This window comes from Gobio gobio (genome assembly GCF_949357685.1).
Source record: "Gobio gobio genome assembly, chromosome: 9".
Taxonomy (NCBI): Eukaryota; Metazoa; Chordata; class Actinopteri; order Cypriniformes; family Gobionidae; genus Gobio; species Gobio gobio.
In genome coordinates, this window is record NC_137115.1 from 33,633,349 (window position 1) to 33,660,530 (window position 27,182).

The window sequence follows — 27,182 nt, forward strand, 5'->3', positions numbered from 1 at the left end:
ATTGGCCAGGAGTAAAACAGTGCTATTGGTTACACCTAGGATGATGCTTAGACCTAGCTGTGGTATTGACTTGACCTCTTAACTTGGCTCTGACCCAGTCAGTTTGAACACTAAACCTCTATCCACTGTTATCCAACTGCTCCAAACACAGACATGAGGTGGACTCTTATATCCAAGTCACACCCAGACTCTACTCCAGCTCGCTTTTATACACTCACATCCAAATAAAGGATGGTAATAATGTAACTTTGGAGAGAATATCTGGACATCTGGACCTGAAGAACAGTTAAATGGGACAGGTAGTGTGCTATCTTTTCTTATTTAATACAATACAATACTCAAACAGTCTCGAAGTCTATTTTTGGCTTGTGTTTTCTTGTGTGTAAGAGAGAGCGAGAGAGATGCTCCATCTAACTTGTGTAATAGTCTTATATAACTGAGACAGCATCATTAGATGATCGGTCTTCGCTTTATTATGTGTGTGTTCACCGTTAATGTATTCCATTTATTCATATTCTTTCATTTCAACTAAGCTAAATTAATACAGAATTAATATGGTTGTTAAATATTAGCAAATGTTTTATGTTTCAAATAGACTTCAAATAATGTAAGCATTGTAAAATCTCCAACTAAAAGGACATCACATAAAACAATGTTTTGTTAAAAACAAATGCTGCTCGTCACGCCTAGCAACACCCTCTCATTCCTTATTGCTTAATTGTATTATATTGTACTACAGTATTTAAGCGTTAAGCTTGTTTGTAACGTTGTATTAAGCAATATACTGCTAAATGAAATGTATTCTTGTTGACATGAATGGAAACTGTTTAACACAGCTTGGATACGTGTGTCTTGGTGTGTAAGCAAGAGTGTGTTTGGGTGTTTGCACATAAGAAGGCTTAACTGTCTGCTGAGAACCTCCTTACGAGATTTATAAGCCTTAAACAAGAGCAGGGCTGTTTGCCGAAAGTCTTTCTTGGGTCATACATTTACAGGTCATGTTACTCCATGCTGGATTTCTTAAACATGAACGCAATAATACATTCCCAGCCCTATGTCTCTGCATCCGTTTCTCTTGAGCTAAATTAGCCAATTTATAATAAGCTGTATTATGATAGTGGGGTATATGCACTATACAAACAATGGCATGAGAATGAATTGTTGAGCTTTCAGTTATGCTCTACACTTTAACAGACAGTAAATATAATAATTAAATGTAATTTTTAACATGCCTGTTTTTGTTGTTGTTGTTGTTTTTTTTATCCCTGCAGTGAGAAATGTTTTTGAGGTTGATCTTCAGTCAACAGCCATTGTGGAAGATTCTAATATTCTGCCACCTTTATTCTGTGGTCAGCCGGCATTCTGTAATTGGTATAAACACAAACAGAGACAAACCACATGGAAAACACACACACACACACACACACACACACACACACACACACACACACACACACACACACACACACACACACACACACACACACACACACACACACACACACACACACACACACACACACACACACACACACACACACACACACTCATACACGTTGGTATACGGGACTTCTCCATAATTAGGCGTAATGTTTTTATACTGTACAAACCGTATATATTCTATTGCCCTTTACAGTACACTAAACCTATAGACTGGGTAAACCCAGCCTGATCTGCCGGCGATTTGATTTCGCCCTGCAACTCAGTCTGGAAACCTGTACATTCATTTCTACTGCTTCTGTTACACTTTTGCGGGAACCAATCACAGACTGGCTTATCCGGCATACAGAGTCATTTGAATTATGCTCCTTTATCACGCCTCTTGTGATCTGATTGGTTGAAGGACTATCCAATTGTGTACAGAATCATTTGAATTCTGCAGTAGAAAATACATAGAAGACTCCCCAGACCAATGTTCAATTTTAAATTGAGCTAGGTCTGGTGACAGCCAGACAACTAAACCTACCCATCAAACAAAACTTTCTGCATTTTTAATTTAATTTTTAATTAAATTAACGTAGGAGTACCCTCCTACGTACTTCCGCTCAATTTTCATTTTCCTTCGAGACTTGTATGAGAGTCTGGTAGGACCATCAAAATGTCCTCATAATGTAGAATACACCCCACAATTTAAAGACTTTGCGTCCTCATAATGCAGGTCAAACCATTGCGCACACACACACGTTGTGTTTTCATGTTTTATGGGGAATTTCCGTAGACATAATGATTAAACTGTACAAACTGTATATTCTATATCCTAACCCTAAACCTACCCATCACAAACAACTTTACATTTTCAAAAAAATATGATTTAGTCTGATTCACAAGCTATTTTCCTCATGGGGACCAAAAAAATTCCACACACAGACAAGGATTTCGGACTATTCTAAGAATTGTCAGAAGTTTTAACTTAATATTAAGCAATATTGATCTGACTGCACTGACACAATTGGATGAGAACAAAACTTGAACAGAATTGAGCTGGATGATGACATTACCCAGATAGCATGTAATCATTGAAACAATGTTGAGTCAGTGTTGATGAGTCAATGCTAATTGCATTGAATTAACCTTACAAAGTGATGTTGCTTCAGTATCACTTTTGCACCTTCAGTTAATGTTGAAGCAAAGTTGAGATTTCAACCACAAATCAAATGTTATTGATTCAACATTACAAAGTGATATTTTTTCACCATCGCCCCCCCCCCCCCCCCCCCCCAGTTACTGTTGAGACAATGTTGAGATTTCAACCATAAATCAATGAATATCATTGAATCAACATTATTATGTGATGGTTCAATATCTTGTTTGCATCCGCATTTAATGTTGAAACAATGGTGAACAAAAAATCAATGGTAATGCTTTTGAATCAACATTACACTATGACAATCTGATGTTGAATCAATATTGAAATTAACAAAAATCATCAATGGGAATATTGCTGAATCAACGTAACGTTATGATGGATTCTACATCACTAATGCTGAATTTAAGGGATAGTTCACCCAAAAATGAAAATTCAGTCATTAATACTTCCTTCACGTGCTATCGGAAATGTCCTACTTCCCACTTCAGAAGTTGTGATTACAAGCTAGTTGCATCCAAGTACTTTGTCGGAATTAACAGGAATCATAGAGGACACCAGATTTACGATTACATTTACGATGCTATCCAGATAGTCCGCTTTCTGCCGCTTCTGTAATTTTGGTCAAATGCAGGATATTTTCGCTGTGTATAAAACACTATCACACGTCCGTGAGCTAATATAGCTTATCCCATTATCGCTGTATTAACATATTTCTAATGCTGATGTCATACGAATTGCGGATTATATTCATTTGCATATTGATGTTTTATCAGTGTGTGTATATTTATAATTTATTATTGTTATTTCTGTTTTAGAACCACACTTAATTAAACTGTTCAACTTTGGAATGAGTGGTCTATGAGTGGTCTATGAGTGGTGTGTGCATCTAACTCCTCCTACACGGACATCATTTAATTGTTCTGATCGGACAATCTTTGGTGGTCGCCACCGGGTATTTATTAGCACCTGAGAGCTTAATAACAATTCTTTTCATGGTCCTTCGAGCCGGAGCTGGCAACTTCTGAATTAACAATGTCCATACATAGTGAGGAGAATAGTGATGCTACAGTTCGCTCACGTCGCCGAACGCAGATGCCAAGATACCTCGAAGACTATGAGGTGGATTATGTGCCAGAGCAGCGATCGGTGCACACACTCTTAGACCACTCCAACGAGGGAGAACCGCTAATAGGGGCTACAGGAGGTCCATTACCACTAAACAACACCCTGGTTGCTGGTATTGATAACTTTCCTGCCTATGAGGGGAATCCACACTTCTCTCCTGAAGTACTGCAGAGGCGCCTGAAGGATCTGGAGAAGGAGAACCATCAGCTCAGACATGACCTCAGAGAACACTCTGCAGCTCACTCTCCAAGACCACTGTCTCCATCTCAACCTTTTCTGTCACCCAGACACTTAACGTGCAATATGGAGGATCGAGTCTCTATCTCACCGTCACACCACAGAGTAACGTCAACAAGCGATCAAAGAGATCCACGTTATGAAAGAGAAAGGTTAGTGAAACGTAGTGAGAATTAATTGCACGCAGAACGTCAATGTGACAGAATAGATGAGATTATCCATGAGCTTCAGAGGATAAAGGCGAGTTCCAGATCAATTTCGTCATCGCCAGAGCGAGCAGCGACCACTCAGAGGGCTGGGCAGGCTGATGGAGGCTACCAACATCCAAGGCAGCCATCCACACAGTATCACGGCCCTACTTCCAGGCAACAGAGACCATTCATGCCTTATCGTTCCTCATCCCCACCCAGGCAAGAGAACACTTATCGTGGTCCAACCCCTACCATTCCTAACTTCACCAAAGAGGATCCACGTGAGTTCTCCAGGTTGAAGGTAGCTCTTGACAACCTCCTGCCCGCCGACGCTACAGAGCGCTTTAAGTTCCAGATATTGATGGATCACTTGAAACTTGAAGAAGCATTGCTCATTGCTGACTCCTACTGTAACAGCAGGTACCCTTACAGTCATACTATGCAAGCTCTAACAGAACTCTATGGGCAACCCCATCAACTTGCACTTCAACGCATTGCCGTCCTGATGGATGGGCCCAGCATAAAAAGTGGTGACACCAGAGCATTCAGGCTTTTCGCACTGAAGGTACGGGCCTTGGTCGGAAGGCTGGAGCAGCTAGGAAGTCCAGGACAAACAGAACTAATTTGTGGGTCTCACGTCTCCCGACTCCTAGCTAAATTGCCTCACGATCTCCGAGCAAACTTTAAGAGGTATGTCAATCCACTTAAAACACCTATCCCTACATTGCTTGAATTTGCAGAATGGCTGGAGTATGAAGTGAGGGTGCAAGAGGATGGTACTCAGTTCGGTATTGACACTAGTAGAGAGAGACAGAGTTTCCGCAAAGACCAGCAAAGAGGGCCTAAAGTAACCCACAGATCTACTGCCATCTTCCATGGAAGCGAGCAAAGACCAGTTTTCAAGGCTGAATCTGTTCACAGAAATGCAGTTTCTGAGGTGAGATCACTAGAGAAACCAAAGAAATACTGCCCCTTTTGTAATACAACTCAGCACTATCTCAATCAGTGTTCAAACTTCAAGCTGCTGACCAAAGAGCAGATTGTGACCTGGATCAGATCCAATCAGAGATGCTGGAAATGTGGGCGTGATCACCAAGCAGGTCAGTGTACTCTTAAGGCGAAATGCAAGAAGTGTCAAAGGAGACATCTAGAAATTCTTCATGAGGCCAATAGCAAAATGAGTGCTAATGCTACCAAAGACACAGGTGAGATCTTACAGTCTACCAGCACCACAGTAGAAACTCTGTACGTCGACCGACCGACAGGCAGCAGTAGAGTGTTACTGAAATTGTGCAGAGTCATCATACGCAACGGAGACTTTTCACTGGATACATATGCACTACTAGATGATGGTTCTGAGCGTACCATACTTCTCCATGAGGCAGCTCAGCAACTCAACCTCTATGGTAAGCCAGAAGACCTGTCTCTTCGCACAGTGCGCCAAGACGCTCATCCATGGCTCCACAGTATCATTTTCGGTGAGTCCCGCCACGCAACCAGATTGCAACTTTGCAATAAAAAGAGCCTTCACAGCTGAGGAGCTTGGACTAGCACCTCATTCCTACCCAATTAAAACACTCCAAAAGAGTTATCGCCATCTCAGAGGCCTACCTCTGCAGTCAATCGATCACGCAAGGCCACTACTGCTTATTGGGTCGGATTACCCACAACTGATCACCCCCCTTGAGCCAGTTAGGTTGGGACCACCTGGAGGTCCAGCAGCTGTGAAGACTCGTTTAGGCTGGACACTCCAAGGTCCATCAAAGTTCCTTGGACACATTCCACACACTCAACAGTGCTTGTTCACATCTGTAAGTCTTGCGCCTAATGATCTATTCAGTCAGGTCGAGAGGTTGTGGCAGATGGACATCTTGCCCTACCAAAATGAAAGGCTTGTTACCAGGTCGAAGCAAGATGCAGAAGCTTTGCGTACACTGGAGGAGAAAACAATAAGGGTTGAAGTTGAAGGTGTAAAAAGGTACGCTACCCCCCTCCTGTGGAGAACCAGTCTTCCACCTCTAGCCGCTCCAAAGGAAGCAGTACTGCCTCAGTTGCGTAGAATGGAAAATCAGCTGAAACGGCACTCTGAAAAATCCCAGGTATACAAGTCTGAGATAAACAAGCTGCTAGAATCAGGCTATGTGAAGAAAATTCCACAATCCACAGCTGTACAGACTCAAGGGTGGTACATTCCACACCACATGGTCCACCACAATGGAAAGAACAGAATTGTATTCAATTGTTCCTTCAACTTCCAAGGGCTGAGCCTGAATGAATATCTTCTTCCTGGGCCAACTCTGGGTGCGACTTTGCTGGGAGTACTTCTCCGTTTCCGAGAGTATGCAGTAGCCATTAGCAGCGACATAAAGGGGATGTTTCATCAGGTGCGTCTCCTACCCGAAGACCAAGCATTCTTGCGGTTCCTGTGGCGAGACCTGAACTCAACTAATCCACCTGATGTCTACCAATGGTCAGTGTTACCCTTTGGCACCACGTGCAGCCCATGCTGTGCAATCTTTGCTCTTCGGAAACATGTTACCGATCATAGCCAACCAGATAGCGAGGTACGAGCATCTGTAGAAAGTTGTTTCTATGTTGACAATTGGTTGCAAAGTGTTCCCTCTCTTGAGACTGCCAGACAATTGGTTGATGACATCCGACATCTGCTGGCCGAGGGTGGATTTGAACTGCGCCAATGGGCTAGTAACACTCCCCAACTCCTGCAACATCTGCCGCAGCAAATCAGGTCAGATAACCATGAGCTTTGGTTTAGTTCAGACAGAGCCGATCCCCAGGAGCGCACACTGGGACTTCGGTGGCAGTGCAGAGCCGACACACTTGGTTATAAACATGGCCATGTCGTAAAAACTGAGCCCACTATGCGCTACATATATAGCATCCTTTCCAGTCAATACGATCCATTGGGATTCATCAACCCATTTACCACTAGAGCTAAGATCATCGTCCAAAGGCTCTGGGATAAAAAAAGAGAATGGGATGACCCTGAACTGCCCACAGACCTCAGAAATGCCTGGCTCACATGGGAGGATGAGCTTCCGCAACTTTCCAGTGTCACACTGCCCAGATGCTACACTACAAAGGTAGATCCTTTGACCAGCTCAAGAAGTGTGCACACATTCTGTGATGCCTCAGAGCGAGCGTACGGAGCCGTAGCCTATCTCCGCACTGAAGATGACAACGGACAAATAGAGGTGTCATTCTTGGCAGCTAGATCACGAGTAGCTCCAAAGAAGCAGCAAACAATCCCCTGACTTGAGTTATGCGCAGCTCTAACCGGCGCACAACTGGCAGCAGTTCTGAAAAGAGAGCTCACACTACAAATCAGCAGTTTCAAATACTGGACTGATTCTACAACCGTTCTCAACTGGCTTCAATCAGACTCATGCCACTTCAAAGTGTTTGTAGGAACTAGAGTTGCGGAGATTCAAGAGCTAACTGATTCACAATCATGGTCCTACGTGCAATCTCACGACAACCCTGCAGACGATATTACTCGTGGCCTGTCACTGTCTCAGCTAGCCAAACCTTCCCGCTGGAAGAATGGCCCAGAATTTCTGCAGAAACCTCCATCATATTGGCCCAAATTGCCCAACCTAGAGCCAGCTGATGCATCAAAAGAACTGCGTAAACCAATATCCTTCCATCTTCTAACAACTCAGGATGACCAGCTTTCAGTTGACACATCTCAATACGATAACTTTGAAGAGCTGGTAGATGCTACAGCCAGATCCCTTCACGGGGCGGCCAGCCCCACAGACAGCATCACGGCTGACGCATATAAGAAGGCAGAGCTCAGAGTCATCCAGCAGTCTCAAATGGAGAGCTTTCCTGACGAATATGCTCAGCTGCAAGCAGGGAAACTCATCTCCCCAAACAGTCGTCTAAAGACGTTAGCTCCTGAATTTGATTCGGACACGCAGCTGATTAGAGTGGGTGGACGACTCCGAAGATGTCATCTGCTAAGCCCTGACATTCTTCACCCAATTGTCCTAGACCCAGTCCATCCAGTGACTAAGCTACTAATTCAGAAGTACGATGCACAGCTTCATCACCCTGGTGCTGAAAGGGTCTTTTCTGAAATCAGAAGACGTTTCTGGATCTTGAGAGGTCGTCAAACTATTCGATCAATTCAGCATCACTGTACTGAGTGTCAACGGTGGCGTGGCAGGCCCAATATCCCTAAAATGGCTGACTTACCCCCTTCCAGTTTGAGACTCTTCAAACCAGCCTTTTTCTCTACAGGCATGGACTGTTTCGGCCCATTTACTATCAAAATTGGGCGTCGGAATGAAAAGCGCTGGGGTATCATTTATAAATGTTTGACCACAAGGGCAGTGTACATTGACCTTCTCTCTCAAGCCGACACTGATTCTTTCCTCATGTCTCTACGTCGATTCATCGCCCGTAGGGGAAAACCTCATGAGTTGCGCTCTGATCAGGGTACCAATTTCAAAGGTGGAGATCTTGAGCTTAAGGAAGCCTTCAACAATATTCATCCTCAATTGCAAAGAGAACTTGCCAAGCAACAGATCGACTTTCAGTACAATCCACCAAACTCCCCACATTTCGGAGGATCCTGGGAGAGAGAAATCAGATCTGTAAAAGCTGCACTTTACACCAACATTGGGGCTCAAACTGTCACAGAGGAAGTGCTCAGAACTGTCCTAATTGAAATCGAGGGGATTTTAAATTCAAAGCCATTGGGATATGTATCCTCAGATGTAGCTGACCCGGATCCAATAACCCCTAACTCACTCTTAATGGGCCGGCCAGACTCTGCCTTACCTCAGGTAATTTACCCTGCATCTGAACTGCTCAGCCGCAAACGCTGGAGACACAGCTAGATACTGGCAGACCAGTTCTGGGGTTGTTATCTGCGCAACTACCTGCCCGGACTCCAGTCTCGCCAGAAGTGGCAACAAGAGAAAGACAACCTGACAGTAGGGACAGTGGTTATGATCGCGGATCCACAATTCCCCAGAGCACTCTGGCCCATTGGGACTGTGAAAACTGTCATGGCCGGAGCTGATAATAAAGTAAGAGCCGCAGAAATCCAGGTTAAAGACAGAACCTACATCAGACCCGTTGTCAGACTGATTAAGCTCCCTTCACTCCCTGAATGACTGTGAGTACTGGCCCGAGATGCAAATCTGCAAGCACATTTGGGGGCGGCTGTACTAAACTGAGGTCCAGTCATTTAGATATACACTCATTTTATATGTGCAATAGTTCATTCGTTGTTATTATTTAGTCAGGCATCAGTCACTCGCCTATTGTTAGGACCCAGAAGGTGCGAAGGACCCGGACGCTGACGCAGTTTAGTTTCAGTTATGATCGCCATCATTATTACTAGCGCGAGACGAACGTGATGATAAAGCCAGTGCAGCCGCGAGGCTGCGGTACTAACTAATCACATGTGTGCGTGCATCAAAGAGTAAGTTTATTTCTTGATTATATTGTTTATATTTTGTCATAGTTTGTCTTTAAGACGTGCATATCGCGGCTGCCGTATCACACGTCCGTGAGCTAATATAGCTTATCCCATTATCGCTGTATTAACATATTTTTAATGCTGATGTCATACGAATTGCGGATTATATTCATTTGCATATTGATGCTTTATCAGTGTGTGTATATTTATAATTTATTATTGTTATTTCTGTTTTAGAACCACACTTAATTAAACTGTTCAACTTTGGAATGAGTGGTCTATGAGTGGTCTATGAGTGGTGTGTGCATCTAACTCCTCCTACACGGACATCATTTAATTGTTCTGATCGGACAATCTTTGGTGGTCGCCACCGGGTATTTATTAGCACCTAAGAGCTTAATAACAATTCTTTTTAGGGGCTATATGCGTTTTTCTTAAAATTCAACTCGCGACTGACACCTGTGGCCAAAAAACAGAACTGCTCTTATTTTCTGCTCGCTCTCGCAGCGGTGGTGATGTCACATCTGCAGACAGCGCGGGAAAAGACGACCCGCCAGAAAATAGGAAAAATAGGATACAGGGTTATACGTGCACCCACTGTGAGCGGACAAGGTGCCAGTATGCTCATCAGGAGATGTTTGAGTCATAAATGGTAAAATAAAAAGGCTATTGTTACGTTTATTTTGGGGAAAAAGTTGCATATAGCCCCTTTAAGTAAATAAATTAGAACAGCAATAAATGGGAAATGGCAAGAACTTTGAAATGAGGAGGGAAGAGGAAGACAACTTTATCATATTCAAAATCAAGTAGAGGGGAAAGAGCTCATTTTGGCAGTAGAAGAGAAGATACAATCATTACCAGACTTCACCTTGGGCACACGACTCAAAAATATTCTCTATATATAATGAACAAACATGAGTCTGGGAATTGTAGTTTATGTGGATCAGCAGAAACATTAGAGCATGTACTAATATATTGGACTGCTTATGAAAATGAAAGGGTATTTCTGTTAAGAATTTCTGTATTTGAATTAAGAAAAAATGGGGATACGAATGGGGATATATATATAAATAACTTTAATTCATTGATTTCATTATTTAGTTCGTCCAATTCCATCAGTGGTCCACACTCCAGGCCAGTAGGTGGCGGGAACTATCATTTGTTTGCCAACCGCCATAAAATGTCAAAAGAAGAAGAAGCTAATGACAGAATTTTCATTTGTGGGTGAACAACGGTCTATGGGGTGAACTAAGACCTATCCCTTTAATACTGAAGTTATATAAATAATCAATGGTAATAATATTGTTGATTCAACGTTGCACTATGATGTTGATTCTACACTCTCAACATTAAAATTAACAAAAATAATCTTTGGTAATATTGTTTGATCAATGGTACAATGTGATGTTGATTCTAAATCACTTTAGTTGAAACCATAGACTGTAAAAAAAAAAAACTGAAATGGAATGACTACATAAAACAATGTTGCCATCAGTCACAAAATAGCCATGTCAGTCACTTTCTCAATAAACACAAGATTTTTTTTGTGATTGTGTTTCAGTGGAAACAGGCTAAACGGAATAAACTGAACTCCTTAAATTTAATACAGATTCAGGAATATGAATGATTACCTGATTAAGCAGTAATCAGGGAGCAGGAGATAAGGCACAGGATAGCATCAGGTCCCGGGTCAACTGATTATGCTGTCGACAATAACCTTTTTTTTTTGTCCATCTTCATCTGCCTTCACTCCTACTAAAGGAGCAATGTGCTCTGCAAGCACTGATGGAATGCAAGATATGGGCTATGTGTGTAGTGTGACATTCTTGCTCATCTTCATGTCTCTTGCAACTTGAGAAATCTGTTCAAATGATGTTAGAACTTTACTCAGAAAATTCCTACTAAACATTACTAAAGCAAGATGCGTTTTTGAAGAATATAGAAAAATATGCTTTATTCAAACACTTTAATAACTTTTTAATGTTTCTAATTACAGTCTCGGTAACAACCCAAATAACAAGCACGCAAAACAAGGGAACAGAAAAATAGCAAGGTAGATGCACCATTGTTTGAAACTGTGCTAGAGAAGTCATGTAAGTATGACAGGTGGTTCTACACGCGACTTCGTATAGGATGCATCATATGTTTTCTCTATAATGAGGAAGCATCAATTAGACAACTGAGAAGTGCACATGCAAAACCAAAATGGGCTTTTACCAATCAGTGGCCAATTTCAAACTACAATAGATGTTTTTCAACCATTTTTCAACAGACTTGCTGAAACCATGAAGGCCCACCCCTAAACCAAGCCCCCAGTGGATTAGAGAAAAATCGGGTAACTGCTGATTGGGAAACACCCAATGGTGTTCTGCAGAGATACAGTGCTCATCAACTACAAATCTCTGTTAGTTCAATGTCACTGTCTTCACTCATGTGTGCTGTCGACTTTCATCAAAATTCCAATGCTGACCCAACACACTTTAAACATTGAAATTTCAATCTCAACCAAAATGATGGTTTGGATCAAAACTCAACATTGTATCAATGTCACCATGCTATCTGGGCACTGCTTATACCTGATTCGACTTCAATTGACGAATTTCGCAAATCATCAACACTGTTATTGAATGGACTCAAAGTGAATCATGACACTATTGTCTTCTGTAGAGCCGGCTAATAATTAATAATTGATTAACTTTACAGTTATTGATCTTAACTGACTTTAGCTGAATAATGAAGTTACTGTAATTGTATTTGCATCATTAATCCTTATTTTCCTGTGTAAGTTATCACTGTAAAGCTGCATTGAAACAATATGTATTCTAGAAAGTAGGGATGTCACAAGTACAGGTACTTCGGTACCAAGTCGGTACTGAAATTATAAAAAAATGTGACGATACCAGCATTTCTGTAGTAGACCTGGTAGTACCGACTCCCGAGTAACGTTAGGCTATATTCGGTACCCGCAGCTGCGTTCAGTCGCTCCGTGTTTATCTAAGCGCAGGACTCCAGAATGTAGCTAAATATATATACTAGTGTCTGTGAATATTAAACTGCAAAATACCATTTAAATATTACTCCTGCATGTTCTGCATCTGTGTGAATGACGGTCGGGCGGGCGCGTGCGCACACACACATGCGCGTGACACTTGCCGCTGTCTTTGTAGTCTCTGCCGTGTGTCACTATATGAGGACACGAACGCATAAACCCTCACTTCATTCTAATTTACCGTTTCATTTGAGAAAACTGTCATATCATGAACACAGACACTCAAAGCTCTTCACGGCAACCCGTCAAAATAAAAGCTTGGTTTAAAAAAAATTTAATTGACAGAATATATTAGGTTACTGTTGTAGACTACAGTAGATTTAGCTATGTCTCCATGTAATAATAATAATACGTCTCTACTAATAATAATAATTATGCTTAGATGGTTGATTATTTTTCACTTTATCTTTTTTTATAAACAATGTTTACTTTTAAACAGCAGACAGCCTTTAAATGTTTATGTATTATTTACTTATAGTGATTATCATCATAAATAATAAACTTAATTCATTAAAAAAAATGTAAATAGTTAAATAAAAATTGTAGCTGTGGTACCGAAATTGGTACCGATTACCGTAAATTATTTATGGTATTGGTACCGACTACTGGAATTTTGGTAGTGACATCCCTACTAGAAAGTGCTATAAATAAAGCATGCTTGACCTCCCAGACACAAAAAGCAACCAACATTTTTCATTATAGCAGACTTCAATTAGAAATATGAGGAAAATATTGTTCAAATGAATGTTATGTTTTTTGTTTTGTTTTTGGCAGCCAGTGAATGTGATGGTGGTCATGATGTGTTTGCCACAATCAAAGAGAACAGCCTGATGGGAACATTTATTGCCAACCTCGGTTTCACTGCACACCCATCAGCCATTCCTACTCACTTAAAGCTTTCTGGAAAAGATGCTGGTTGGTTTTATCTGGAGAGAAGAACCGTCAGACTGAACTCAACATCAACTAAGCTTATTGACCGTGAGGTAACATTTAAAAAAGATCTATTCATGCAATTATACCATCATCTTCTGTCTTCTGTCTGTTTAAATAATATCATCTGACTGATGATATTACAGATACACGGCTCAGTTTTAACAGCAACTATAAGGTGTTACAACCATAAAACCTTAGAGGTAAGTTGAATTATCTGTGACAGAGCAGCATCCTCTTAAAAAATGGATTCAGATATAATTTACACATCAAATGTTTTTATCAGGCTGAACACAGAATCATGGTAGAAATTCTGAACGAGAATGACAACAAGCCTGAGTTCTTACAAAGCTCCATACAACCTCTGCAGCTCAGCGAGGTAAAAGACAAAAAAGAACCAAATTATTTTAAATTGTAATAATATTTCACTTTATTACTGTTTTTACTGTATTTTTGATCAAATAAATGCAGCTTTGGTGAACATAAGAGACTTCTCTCTTCTTACTCTACACTTTTGTCTATATATTTTGCATATGGGTATACATTTTACTCTATTCCTGAGATATTTTTGCTTGATGTGTTTTTGTCAGTTGACAGCGGTGAACTCTGTAGCGTTTACAGTCCAGGCCACAGATGCTGATGGAGACACACTCACATATGTCATTGATGAAACATCAGTAGGTGAACCCAACATTTGTTCAGATTTACAAACCCACAGTAGAAACCGTCTGCTAGTCCTACTTTAGTCTCATCTGACTTTTAAAAAAATTATTGTGATAAATCAAATTGCCTACTTGATAATCATGTGTGGACATTTGATTATATACTTCCAGCCTGATGCCAGGCATTTTCGAATGGACTTGCCCAACAGTGGCAAAGTGATTCTCAACAAGTCATTGGACTACGAGATGAAAACTCAGCTGCGACTGACTATTTATGCAGTGGTAAAGCACAAACAGAAAATACTTGTTTGGTAATGATAAAAAGATGAAAAAACAAACAAAACAACAACTAACAAACAGAACTGTTATTTACTCAAATGTTCATGTGGCTTTAGGAGGCTTACACAAATGAGCACTACAACACAACAGCAACAATAGTCATCAATGTGACAGATGGGGACGACCAATACCCACAATTCCAGCCTTGCACTCTTCTCTCAGCCAATCTCAGCAACCGCATATGTGCCAACCCCCTGTACACCGCCAACATCACAGAGAACGAGCAGGTAAGTGAACACTGTGAAAATGTGAATATTAAATATATAAATTACACTCACACCCTGTACTTGCTCAATATGCCAGCTTGAATTAGTCCAAGTCCACTGCAGAGCTTAAATTAAATGAAAAATTAAATGTTGAATTTTGATTTTTATTAATTTGACTTTTAGCTACAATACAACAAATCTCAATGTCTAAACTTACCATAACATACACCACTGTTTTTATTGTTTTAAAAGTCTCTTATGCCAACCAAGGATGCATTAATTTGATCACAAATACAGCAATATTGTAGAATATTATAATTTTAAATAATTTTCTTTTTGTGAAAACCTGATCTTTTTTTCCCACTGATCTTTGATGACTAGAAAGTTCAAAAGAATGCATTTATATGAAATATAAACTATGTAACAGTCTTTACTTTCACTTTTGATCAGTTTATTTCCTCCTTGCTGAATAAAGCATTAAAGGTTTAGTTTACCCAAAAATTTTAATTCTGTTTTTAATTACCCTCATGCCGTTCCAAATCCATAAGACCATTCATCTTCGAAACACTAATTAAGATATTTTGATGTAATCCGAGAGCTTTCTTTCCCTCCATCCATTTAATTACTAATAACCAAAGACAGTCCATGTGAATACAGTGTTTCAACCTTAATTTTAATGAAACGACGAGAATACTTTTTGTGTGCAAACCCCCCCAAAAATAATGACTTTATTCAACAATCTCTTATTGTCTGTGCCAGTCTGCTATGTTGTTGACATAGTAAATACAGTGCAGAGCTTCCGAAGCACTATAGCAGAAGCAGCTGGTGAGCCGAAAAACTCGGAAGTGCTGCACTGTTTACACTACGTCAACAGCGTAGAAGACTAGCACAGACGAGAAGTGATTGATTGTTGAATAAAGTTGTTATTTTTGTTTGTTTTTTGCGCCCAAAAATTATTCTCATCATTTCATGAAATTAAGGTTGAACCACTGGAGTCACATGGACTATTTTAACAATGTGTTTACTACCTTCCTGGACCTTGAAAGTGGTAATTAAATTCATTTCTATGGGTGGTTCAGAGAGCTCTCCGGTTTCATCGAAAATATCTTAATATTATGTTCCGAAGATGAACGTAATTCATGACTGCATTTTCATTTTTGGGTGAACTAACCCTTTAATTTCTTTAAAAAAATAAAATAAATAAATACTGACCCCAAAGTGTACATGTATATGATTCCTTCTCATTACCTGATCAATTGTAACTCAGGACATTGTCTTGGATTTCTGCCCGGGTCCGATTCAAGCTTTGGATGGCGATGAGGGTCTCAGAACGCCAGTAAAGTACTCCATCCTGTCAGGTGGTTATCCTCTGCTATTGAACTTTATCTAAATAATACATTTCCTTTTGACTAATGTGTGTGTGTGTGGGTTTTAATACAGGGGCAGATAATGGCAGATTTGTCATTGACAGTAGTTCTGGAGAGGTGAGGTTAACCAGACGTGTGGAGAACAGACTGCTGATCCCGACACTGAGACTGCGCGTTATGGTGCGTCTGAGAATATATATATATTTTTTTTTATAATTTTTTTTTTTTTTTTAAGTGTGGTTTTCCTTATTACATTTTGAAAGCATTGCAATGTTTCTGCTCAGGCAGCTCAGACGGATGACCCTCTGAAGTATGCAGTTGCCACGGTTCTGGTGCGGGTTCTTGCAGAAAACAGGTTTCCGCCCCAGTTCAATCGTTCAGTGTACCGTGGCTTTATCAGTGAGAGCACAAGTCCTGCCTCGCTTGTCATGACGTACGGTAAAAATTTACTTATCCTGGAGGCCACGGATCAAGACTTCACAGATGTACGTGACTCAACAAGATCACAACACTACAAGACCACATACAACCACACACCCCAGTGCCAACATCCAATTTCAACATCACAAAGGCCCTGGTTTGACATTAATTGCATGAAATATGGATTTATGTTCCTGTTTAAGCCTAAGAAACTGAGTTTGTTTTCTGTTTGTGGGTTAAAGGGCTTCAATCCCAGACTGCAGTATTCTCTAAACTCTCAACACAACAGCTCTCGGCTCTTTTACATTACACAAGAGGGACTGGTAATCGCCAAAACCAACCGACTACACCCCAGCCACAAATACTTCCTGGAGGTATGGCATGTACACTACATTCATATGCAAAATCTGAGAAATATTCTACAACTACTTATTCCAGAAAATTACAATTGACTACTGTGTTGCAGGTTCTAGCCACTGACCTGGAATCAGGAGACATTGTTAAAACTGCATTGCATGTGGAAGTTCTTCAGAAAGGCCAATCAGGTACTAGAATCTTATCTTAGACAGGAATATACATGAAATAAAGATCCTTAGGCATACATAAATTGCGAGCAAACTAAAAGCGAGTAATGTTTGTCCAAACTTGACAAGAAGCACAACATAAAATAATAAACAATAAATGCATTACATAAGTTCCACAGGGTCCTTTGGGAGCGGGGCATCTGTATAGCCGTGAGACAGTGGGCAGGGCAGAGGGCGTGGCAGGGGTGTGTCTGATCCTGCTGGCCATTGCCTTATTTACACTGGTGCGCTGCATACGGAGGACCAGAGAGAAGCGGGATCAGGCCACCTGGACCAATGTGGCTGACAGTGGACACCCTAATGTGGTAAGACAAAATCTATTCATGCACAACATGGACAAAAGACATGTTAATCTTTGCATACAGTCAGAACAAATATTATTCAGACACCAGATATAATTTTTTACTAGTGGGTGCAGGACACTAGTTCTTTTATGTAAGTGAGGATAGCAAAATAAAGTCAACTGTGACATTTTATACCCAAAAATTCTTCATACAGTGGACTACCAGTAAAATTGATAAAGAATTAGTTTTTTCTTTAATCGCTAATGCGACCTATACTATGGAATTCCAAACCTGCCATTATTAAAAATAAATAAATACATAAATAAAAATACAAATAAATGTTAAAAAAATAAATATACATAGAAAAGCAAAAAAACGAAAATAAATATTTATTTATACATTTATTTCCTTATTTATGTATATATATATATATATATTTTCCATATTTATTTATTTATTATTTTATTTATCTCCACATGTATTCATTTCTACATTTATTGATTTTTACATTTATTTATTTCTACATTTATGTATTTCTACATTTATTCATTTCTACATGTATTTATTTCTACATTTATTTATTTTTACATTTATTTATTTCTACATTTATGTATTTCTACATTTATTTATTTCTACATTTATTTATTTTTACATTTATTTCTTCCTACATTTATTCCTGCGTAGGGTAATGAGGAGGCCGTGGTTTACCTCAGACAGCAATCGAGCAATCGAGCTCAGAGTAGGCGAGGGCAAAGCGTTGAGGCCACAGTGACACCCTGTGGTCGACATACAACAAGTATAGCTTACTGACGTTCATACTGTCTGTGACTTCGATAGGTATATGGTCAAAATCTTAAATCGTACTGTATGACATGGATAGGCTACTCTTTATTCCGGACATGGCCGTAGAACATCGTCTGGTCTGGATTTGTGAAATGTCCTGGGCTAACAAACATGATCAGCAACATCTTCAACAGACAGGGACTCTGAAATGGAACTTGTGGCAAAATAAATTTTCTGCCGCTAGGGTGCGTCTAGATTTCTAGGCTAATCTTCTGTAACATTGTTACAGAAACATGTTCCCTGTTACTTTTAAAACTTTCATTTCTTTCAAAAAATGCTTTGCTAATCCCACACTTTTGAATGGACACCTTGATAAACAAAAAACAAATACAATATTTTAAGATTTTAAAATCTCAAGTCTCAAAATGAATCTTTTTGCATTTCCTAATATTTCATGTCTAGAGTCTGAGAAGGTTCCAGATGGTGAGTTAAATTTCACTCTTTTCCCCCTTAGTGAACCTCGTTGTACAGTAGTCTATTTTCCATTTCATAAAGAAATTAACAAAGTGGAAATACGAAGGTTTCTTTAAGCGTAGATTGACAAGTAATCTCAGACTTGCCGTTTTGTTGCTTAACTTAGGGTGATCTATTAAATCAGCTCTGAGTCACAGAGTTATAGTGTGTGTTCACACTTGGCATGTTTGGTTTGATTAAAACAAACCCTGGTGCGGTTGCTCTGTTAGTGCGGTTTGCGGTTCAGTGTGAACGCTGCCATCCGAAGCCTGGTGCGCAACAAACAAGCGGACAGAGACAGCTGAAAAGTTGGATCTCAGTATGCTTCCAAACAAACTCTGGTGCGGTTCGAATGAACACGGACCAAAGAACCAAAAACAGGAAGATGAGACCCTAAAGGGCAGAATGCTCACGCATACCTGTTTTTTCTCAGCTGCGATGTTGCCATCACAGTTCAGTACAGGCATCAGAACTGCGTCTCCTCGCAGTTCTTCGTTTGTGTGTGGATTCCAGTCAACACAAATCCAAACAATGCATTTCTGATGCCTGTACCGAACGGTGATGGGCAACATCGCACCTATGGCAAGAAATAACGTGTGTATGCGTGAGCATTCTGTCTTTTTTAGGGTCTCATTTTCCTGTTTTTGGTCCGTGTTGCGTTCATATTCATGTTCCTATCATTTGAACCGCACCAGAGTTTGGTTGGAAGCAGACCGAGACCCATCTTTTCAGCGGTCTTGTTTGGTGCACACACCAGGTTCGCATAGCAGCGTTATTACACTTAATCAAATTAACCTCACTGAGCAATCGCACCAGGGTTTGTTTTAATCAAACCAAACATGCCAAGTGTGAACACACCAGATCGCCAAATGGACCAGGACTGTTTTTTGGGGGGTTTTTGGTCCGAACCAAGCGAACCAAACTACAAGTGTGAACACGCCAGTCAGCAGATACAGTTGCAAGAAAAAGTATGTGAACTGCTTGCAGAATCTGTGAAAATGTGAATAAATTTAACTAAATTGAGAGATCATACAAAATGCATGTTAATTTTTATTTAGTATTGTCCTGAATAAGATATTTTACATAATTTTTTTTTTACATATTGTCCACAAGACAAAAAAATTGCTGAATTATTAAAATGACCCTGTTCAAAAGTTTATGAACCATTGATTCTTAAAACCATGTGTCGTTCCCTTGATGATCCACGGCTGTTTTTTGTTGTTGTGTGATGCTTGTTCTTGAGTCCCTTGTTTGTCCTAAGCAGTTAAACTGCCCAATGTTCTTCAGAAAAATCCTCCAGGTCCTGCACATTCTTCAGTTTTCCAGCATCTTTTGCATATTTTTGCAGCAGTGACTGTATGTTTTTGAGAACCATTTTTTCACTCTAAAGACGATTGAGGGACTCAAACACAGCTATTAAAAAAAAGGTTGAAACATTCACTGATGCTCCAGAAGGAAACACGATGCACTAAGAGCCGGGGGGTGAAAACTTTTGAACAGGAGGATGATGTCTAATTTTTTCAACGCTATCTCACGACCAATTCGTACGTATTTTACGAGGTGGCTAATTCGTACGAATTTGTACGTTTTGTCTAAACCCTAGTGACGGGTAGGTTTAGGGGCGGGGTTTGAGGTAGGTCATTCGTACGAATTCATATGAATTTGTTAACTCTTGGCAACTCGTCAAATACGTACAATTTAGCAAAAATCGTACACATTCGTACGAGTGAGATCGTACAAATTCGTACGAATTAGCCACCTCATAAAATATGTACGAATTGCCGTGAGATCGGGTTGAATTTCTCTTATTTTGTTTAAATATATTTAAAAAAATTATTTAGTACTGCCCTTTGGAAAACAACAGAAGATACTTACATGTTTCCCGGAAGACAAATTAAGTTCAATTTACCTTGATTTACCTTTCAAATTCAATACGTTTTCACCCCCGGCTCTTAATGCATTGTGTTTCCTTCTGGAGCATAGGTGAATGCTTGAACCTTTTTTAATAGTTGTGTTTGAGTCCCTCAATTGTCCTCAGTGTGAAAAGATGGATCTCAAAATCATACAGTCATTGCTGGAGAGGGTTAAAATATGCAAAAGATGCTGGAAAACTGAAGAATGTGCAGGACCTGGAGGATTTTTCTGAAGAACATTGGGCAGTTTAACTGCTCAGGACAAACAAGGGACTCAAGAACAACCATCACACAGTAAAAAAACAGCCGTGGAATGACACACAGTATTAAGAATCAATGGTTCATAAACTTTTGAATAGGGTCATTTTAATAAATTCAGCAATTTTTTTGTCTTGTGGACTATATGTAAACATTTTTTATGTAAAATATCTTATTCAGGACAGTACAAAATAAAAAATAACATGCAGTTTGTATGATCTCTCTTATTAAGTAAAAATTATTCTCATTTTCACAGATTCTGCAAGCGATTCACATACTTTTTCTGGCAACTGTATTACTTGTTGTAGTATCCCAGACTTTTTCACTTTGAAAGTGCACTAAGAATATTGCTTTTAATTGCTGGGTCTTGGACTTTTATAAATATAACATTACAAATATGTTTACCATCCATTTTGATCAATTTAATGCATCCATGCTTAATAAAAGTATGAAAAACTTACTGAACGGTGTAGATAATTTTAAACATTTTGAAATAAATAATTACAATATTACTCAGTGCACCTTCAAATTTCCCATAGTAACTCTTGTGGATTGGTGCTTTTAAATAATAGAAATGTGTTTTCAGAGAAGCAATTTTAAATCGTTTTTCTCTCAGGTGAACCACAGCCGACCGATGCCCTTAGTGGAGGAAACATTCTCATATCACAACGAGGCGTTCAGCGAGTACGACTACTCGACCTCACCTTTCTATGGCAAACAGGGAATCTACACCAAAATAGAGGAACCACCACCATCATCATCATCTGTGAACTTACCATCAATAACCTTCCACAGATCCTTCAGGGAACCAAGACATAATTATCTGACACTGCGACCCAACGGGAGGCCTGTGAATAGGTTTAACAATAAAACAGTGACATTTCGTGACTACATTGTGGTTCGGGAATGTGATGAAGAGGGTGAAGGATATACAGAGAATACATTCACAACAGAAGCGGAAGTCTGTACTGATTTAGAAGAAATGAACATGGATTGTGAGTTAGTAGACGACAACTACAAAACAGAAGAATTTAAAATACAATCAAAAAGAACCACTTCATATTATGACATAAATGAGTCAGAAATGCTCAATGCATACCTAAAAATAGTCAACCGAGACTACGAAATACCTGACCATACAGAAGTAAAAACTGACTTAGAAGATATAATACATGCAAATCCATTGGAATTAAGGCACCAAACAATAGACGGGAAGCACAGATTCAAGTCTGACCTGGACAGAATACAAACCGACTTAATTGAAAGTCAAGAAAGAGATTGTACAATAACACAAAACTCAGCACCAGAAGATGCTACACAAGCAGAATTCTCCATTTTTAAAGGAGAGCCATATATCATTAACCCTAAAGTCTTAGTTTCAGAGGCTAACATACCCGCCGTCAAATATTCAGAAAACTTAAAATCAGATGGAATCAGAAAATCTGGCGATCTTAATATAGATCCTCGGGTTTCAGAAGTTGAAAGTTCTGTACAAAAGTTTCAGGACGCAAGTAAGCAGGACACTGCAACACAAAACATCTTAAACACGGACTTGCAAACACATCGAAGCACATCAACACTTGATTCAGGTCAGTACAATGGATCAGAACAATGTCTGGCAGAAGAGACGAACAGCACAGCAAACTCAAACATATATTATGTTAACGAGAACATCGCAACAAATTTAGACGACAGTAGCCTAGAAGAGGAGTCTGTATCTAATCTAGATACAAGTGGTCAACATCTGAACTATGTTCAGGATCCCCAAGACATGCAGATAGAATGTTTCAATGAACAACTCAACTCGGATGAAAGTAATGATGAAAGATGAAGATTGATGAAAGCTAAAAAAGCTCATTTGAAATTACAATGTTGAGCTTGAGCACCAAATGAGCCTTCGTAAAATGGGAAAAGAAGCATCTGCAGGGCAATGAACTGATGGTTCAGTAATACAAGTATGCGTAGAGTTCGGGGTTTGAAACTAACCTCTAACCTCATGTATTAAATTAAGTTTTGCATGCAAGTTGTCCTGCACTGGTGGTTCTCAGACGTCCTGTGCCCTTCTTATAGTGTGTACAACATTGCAGACATGCTTCCTTTGTATTGAAATTGCACTTTGCTTTGTGATGTACCAATTCAAATAAAATCTACTGATGACAAACAAGATTATCAGTGGTATTGATTGTTCATCCGCTAAAATGAAACGTGGAACTCATTCATTATGATAATATTGCATAACGTCAAAAAGTAATGGAAAAACATAGGAATAGACCTAAAATAATTTTAATTAGCATTATGTACAAATGACCAGGATCACCCCCAAGTATCTCCGTAAACTAGCAATTCACCAGGAAACCCCACAAATGGAAACCAAATAAAAAACTTGATTTATTTTAATCAATTTTATTGAGAAAACACTCTCAGCTATAAGACAGTATTTACAATACCTGACCACAGCATATAGTTCACATTCAATTATAGACATATATATACACAAACTATATACGAACATTAAGGGAGGAGGTAATTTTCAGTCATGTATAAATTGCACAGAGGAAAAAAGATAAGAAAACAAAGCCTCACATAATTACGTTGAAGCAGTTTGAAGGTTATGGGTGACGGGAAAAGGCACTTAAGGAAAGAACAGCTTTAATTTGTTGGTTCAGTCCATTAATGACAGTACTAAGACTTCATAAAGGTCTCAGCGGTTGGAATGGTTTTCAATGGTCCTTTGAGCAGGGGTTTTATTAAAAAAAAAGAGCCCCGGATTAGTTGATAGTTTCTGTCCTTGCACTTACTGTCCTTCGTGTATGAAAGAACAATAAAACTGATCATAGATCAGCACATCGAGCCACGACATCCCGTGTCCCTGCAGGCTCGAAAAACAAACCAATCCAGATTTCCTCTGGTTTAGGATGGTTTTGATCCAAATCCCATGACATTACACAACATTCCAACTATGACCTATTCCTATGCGTGATTTTCAATATACATCTTCTGGCTAAATGCAGATAATATGTACATGTAGTGGTTGTAAGACATTTAATATTATTTAGAGTAGTAGTTTACATAATGGTATTGTTTGTTTGGATTCCTATTATGTGCGATGTCTCCACTTGAAACTAGTGCTCTATGCTGTGTAGGGTTACACAAATGCCATTATGCTGCATTATATGGGTGCTTTTAGTGCATTATAAACCATTAGGCAAACCTCTACACATCACAGCTTCACAAGCTGACCTGAACATTACTTCATCAGCGCATTTGAAATTGCATCAGAATCCAACAGCGATGAGTGTTAAGCTATAAAAAAAACATGTTCACAAAAAAGGCAAATAAAATGGGATTTGATCGAGTCGGCGTAGAAAAACAGAAATGTTTTGTAAACACAGTAGTGTCACAATGTTATACGCATTAAATCATAAAATAAATTATTGTTCTTTTTGCATTTCTCAAGTGTGAAGCTTCCAAAATTAAAATTCATCGTGTCGGACCAGAGCTTCTCCAAAATCTGTTACTTGGCTGCCGACAAATAGGTCATACTTATCCACAATTTCCTGCTTTGTGAGGCGTTCATCCTGTGAAAAAAAATTAAGTTATTGAAGCAACTCTTAACTATTTATTTAAAAGCTATTTAAATTTCATGCAAAGATCTTGCACTTTTTACATTCACTTTATAATGATTTTAATAGTTTATGGCATAGAGAAAACTTCAACTTGTACACAAGATAGCTGAATATGTAATAGCTATGACTTTTTTTGCAAAGGGTCCCTTCAAATGCAAGTTTACAGAGAATTACCAAGTTTTACCTGATCTGCGTCAGACTCATACAGAAGGTGTTTGGCCTCAGCCTCTGCATGGTCATAATCGGAGGGTAAGATCCAGTCACGGGTCTCGTCTTTATCCATACGGCCATCTTTGTTTTTATCCCTGAACTCTGTAAACTGTTCTCTTTCGGTTTTCACCCATTCTGGTTCAGTTGGGTCTCCATTCTGACTGTACATATCACCTGAAATACACACACAAGAGCACAAGTGAGACAAATCAATACATGATGGAACAGGAAACAACTGAATTCTGCCCATTCTAGTTTCACTTAAATACACACACACACACAAACACTTACAACTTACCAATATATTCATCCAAGTCAATGAAACCATCTCCATTTTTATCAATGTCCTCCATGGTCTCCTATACAAAAAAACCCAAAGTCATTATTGTGTTGTTAAATGAGAAAAGCATTACAAAAAGTAGCTTAAGAGAGAAATATTGTATTTGACTCAACATAGAATTTATGCTACAGTGGCCATGATTATATCTTTTTCAAAAGCTACATCTGAATTGGTATTTAGATATATTTACAGACTGCCTATTGCAGCTCATGAATGCATTTACATTGCAATTACAATTGCATAAATAATGCCATGAGATTAATAGGTTTTAAATGGATATTAAATGGATAGTTAACCAAAAATTAATATTTGGTCATCTTTCCCTCATGTTTGTTTCCTGTGGAACATAAAAGAAAATAAATTGTTTTGGTTCATACAATGGAAGTCACTGGTAACCGAAACGAAACAGTTTGGTTACCAACATTCTTCAAAATATTTTCTTTTATGTTCTGCAAAAGAAAGAAAGTCATACAGGTCTGAAACGACATAAGGGTGATTAAATGAAAGAATATTAATTTATAGGTGAACTATCCCTTTAATGTTTTTAATTAATATGGAAATATGATTTAAAATTGTTATCAATTAAAAGTGCTATTAAAATTGTTTATATAGTGGTACCACGATTACTTGCCAGCATGGACAAGTTTAATATTGTCATGGACGTTTGCAGCCAAAATCTGATTGGAGGGATATATAACGGAACATAGCGGTCATTTTCATTTGCGAAATAAAGTAGCCCGATAAGATTACATTTATTTGAATGAATTCTATCGAATTAACGAGAGAGAGAGACAGAGAAAGAGAGATTTGTGAATGTGAATTACCTATATATGTACAGCGTCTCTATGTAATAGAGAAACAGCAAAGTTATCACCTCGTTGCTGAGAAATATAATGTAGCTTTCATTAGCGAAGCGGTTTTATTTATAAAATTCATGCCGCAGAGGTTGAAAATGCCCCTGAATGTTACTTACAATTCCTTACTTATATATAATGTTTACATCTCAATAAAAAAGCTGTCAGTTTAAGAATGACGCATACAGGCACGTCTGCTTCAGCTGATATTTTTGTGTTTAGACGTGAAACAAATTCCGATTTGTGTCAGATGTGATTAAAAATAAAAAATTGTGTGCCAGTGTAAACGCAGCCTCATTAAAATGGGTGATTTATTCAGGATTAGTTATGCAGTGGCTAATATTTTTTCAAAACCGAGCAAAAAAACAGACTATATTGTGTCTAAAATAGAACACAATAATAACTTCTACTGTATAAAATTAAATTTGCACTCATGTGACAATGTGCTTGTTACTCATGTGATATTGCTTAACTATATCATATATGATAGACAAAAACTCATAACTCACCACAATTTTAGGGACATTCTAACTGCATTATATAGGCTTCACAGAATTGTTGTTTTCCTGCATCATGTTAGTCAACAATCAACTGTATGAAATGTAAGATGACCTACGTAGGTCTGGGGTGGTGCGGGTGCGTAAAATGTGTCAATAAATTTAACACATCATTTTTTCCATAACTAATTAACTGAATTAACGTGTGACATCGACAGCCCTAGAAAGAAGATAACAGCAATGGTATAGAAGATACAACGTGTGATTGTCCAGACGTACCAGCACTACAATATCCTTCATGTTGTCAAACTCTTCTGGGTGAAGAAACGCTGTAAACTCTTCTTTATTGGCCCTCATGTCACCATCATGGTCAGCCATCTTGAAACGGCGCTCATCTCTGGTCAACATTTGTCTGTAGTTAAAACCATCCTCAGGATCTGCTTCATCTAAACACACATAGACATTATATCAAAATGAGGGTGAAGCAAACCCATAGCAATATGATTCATTAATAAACTCATTATACACACCAAGGATGTAACCGTAGGTAGCGTTCTTGTATTCCTCCCAGGACACATAAGCATCTGAGTTGAGATCATGAGCCTGCCACTGCCGGTCCACATCGTCATAGATCCATCGCTTCTGAGCATGTTTGATCCACCGTTTCATCTCATCAACAGTCACAAAGCCGTCGTGATCCTCGTCAATCTTTTCTACAATCTTACTGTAGACAAAAAGAGAGAGCAAATGATCCA

At 39.1% G+C, this 27,182-nt stretch overlaps 2 protein-coding genes across 7 annotated transcripts in view; one reads left to right on the forward strand and one right to left on the reverse strand.

Moving 5' to 3' along the window:
• LOC307131671 (uncharacterized protein) lies at positions 1-23,300 on the forward strand. 6 transcript variants are annotated; one of them, XM_079825433.1, is made up of 16 exons: positions 1-299; positions 1,272-1,371; positions 13,416-13,624; positions 13,718-13,774; positions 13,858-13,950; positions 14,162-14,248; positions 14,405-14,515; positions 14,629-14,799; positions 16,046-16,136; positions 16,219-16,325; positions 16,430-16,630; positions 16,808-16,939; positions 17,032-17,110; positions 17,261-17,454; positions 18,679-18,699; positions 21,517-23,300. In XM_079825433.1, the coding sequence occupies exons 2-16, from the start codon at positions 1,278-1,280 to the stop codon at positions 22,729-22,731; spliced, it is 2,862 nt and encodes a 953-aa protein (XP_079681559.1). In that variant the 5' UTR covers positions 1-299; positions 1,272-1,277; the 3' UTR covers positions 22,732-23,300. The 6 variants fall into 6 exon arrangements, with proteins under 6 accessions (XP_079681559.1, XP_079681562.1, XP_079681560.1 ...); XM_079825435.1 differs by having other exon boundaries at positions 150-299; positions 1,272-1,349; XM_079825436.1 differs by lacking the exon at positions 1,272-1,371 and having other exon boundaries at positions 139-299.
• calub (calumenin b) overlaps positions 23,269-27,182 on the reverse strand; it is a 4,904-nt gene continuing 990 nt past the window's right edge. The window contains exons 3-7 of the mRNA XM_079825442.1: positions 26,958-27,151; positions 26,707-26,873; positions 25,035-25,095; positions 24,711-24,910; positions 23,269-24,478 (exon numbers count right to left, since the gene is read on the reverse strand). Coding sequence (XP_079681568.1) covers positions 24,374-24,478; positions 24,711-24,910; positions 25,035-25,095; positions 26,707-26,873; positions 26,958-27,151 — 727 coding nt within the window. The 3' untranslated portion in view covers positions 23,269-24,373. The remainder of the gene's footprint in view (positions 24,479-24,710; positions 24,911-25,034; positions 25,096-26,706; positions 26,874-26,957; positions 27,152-27,182) is intronic.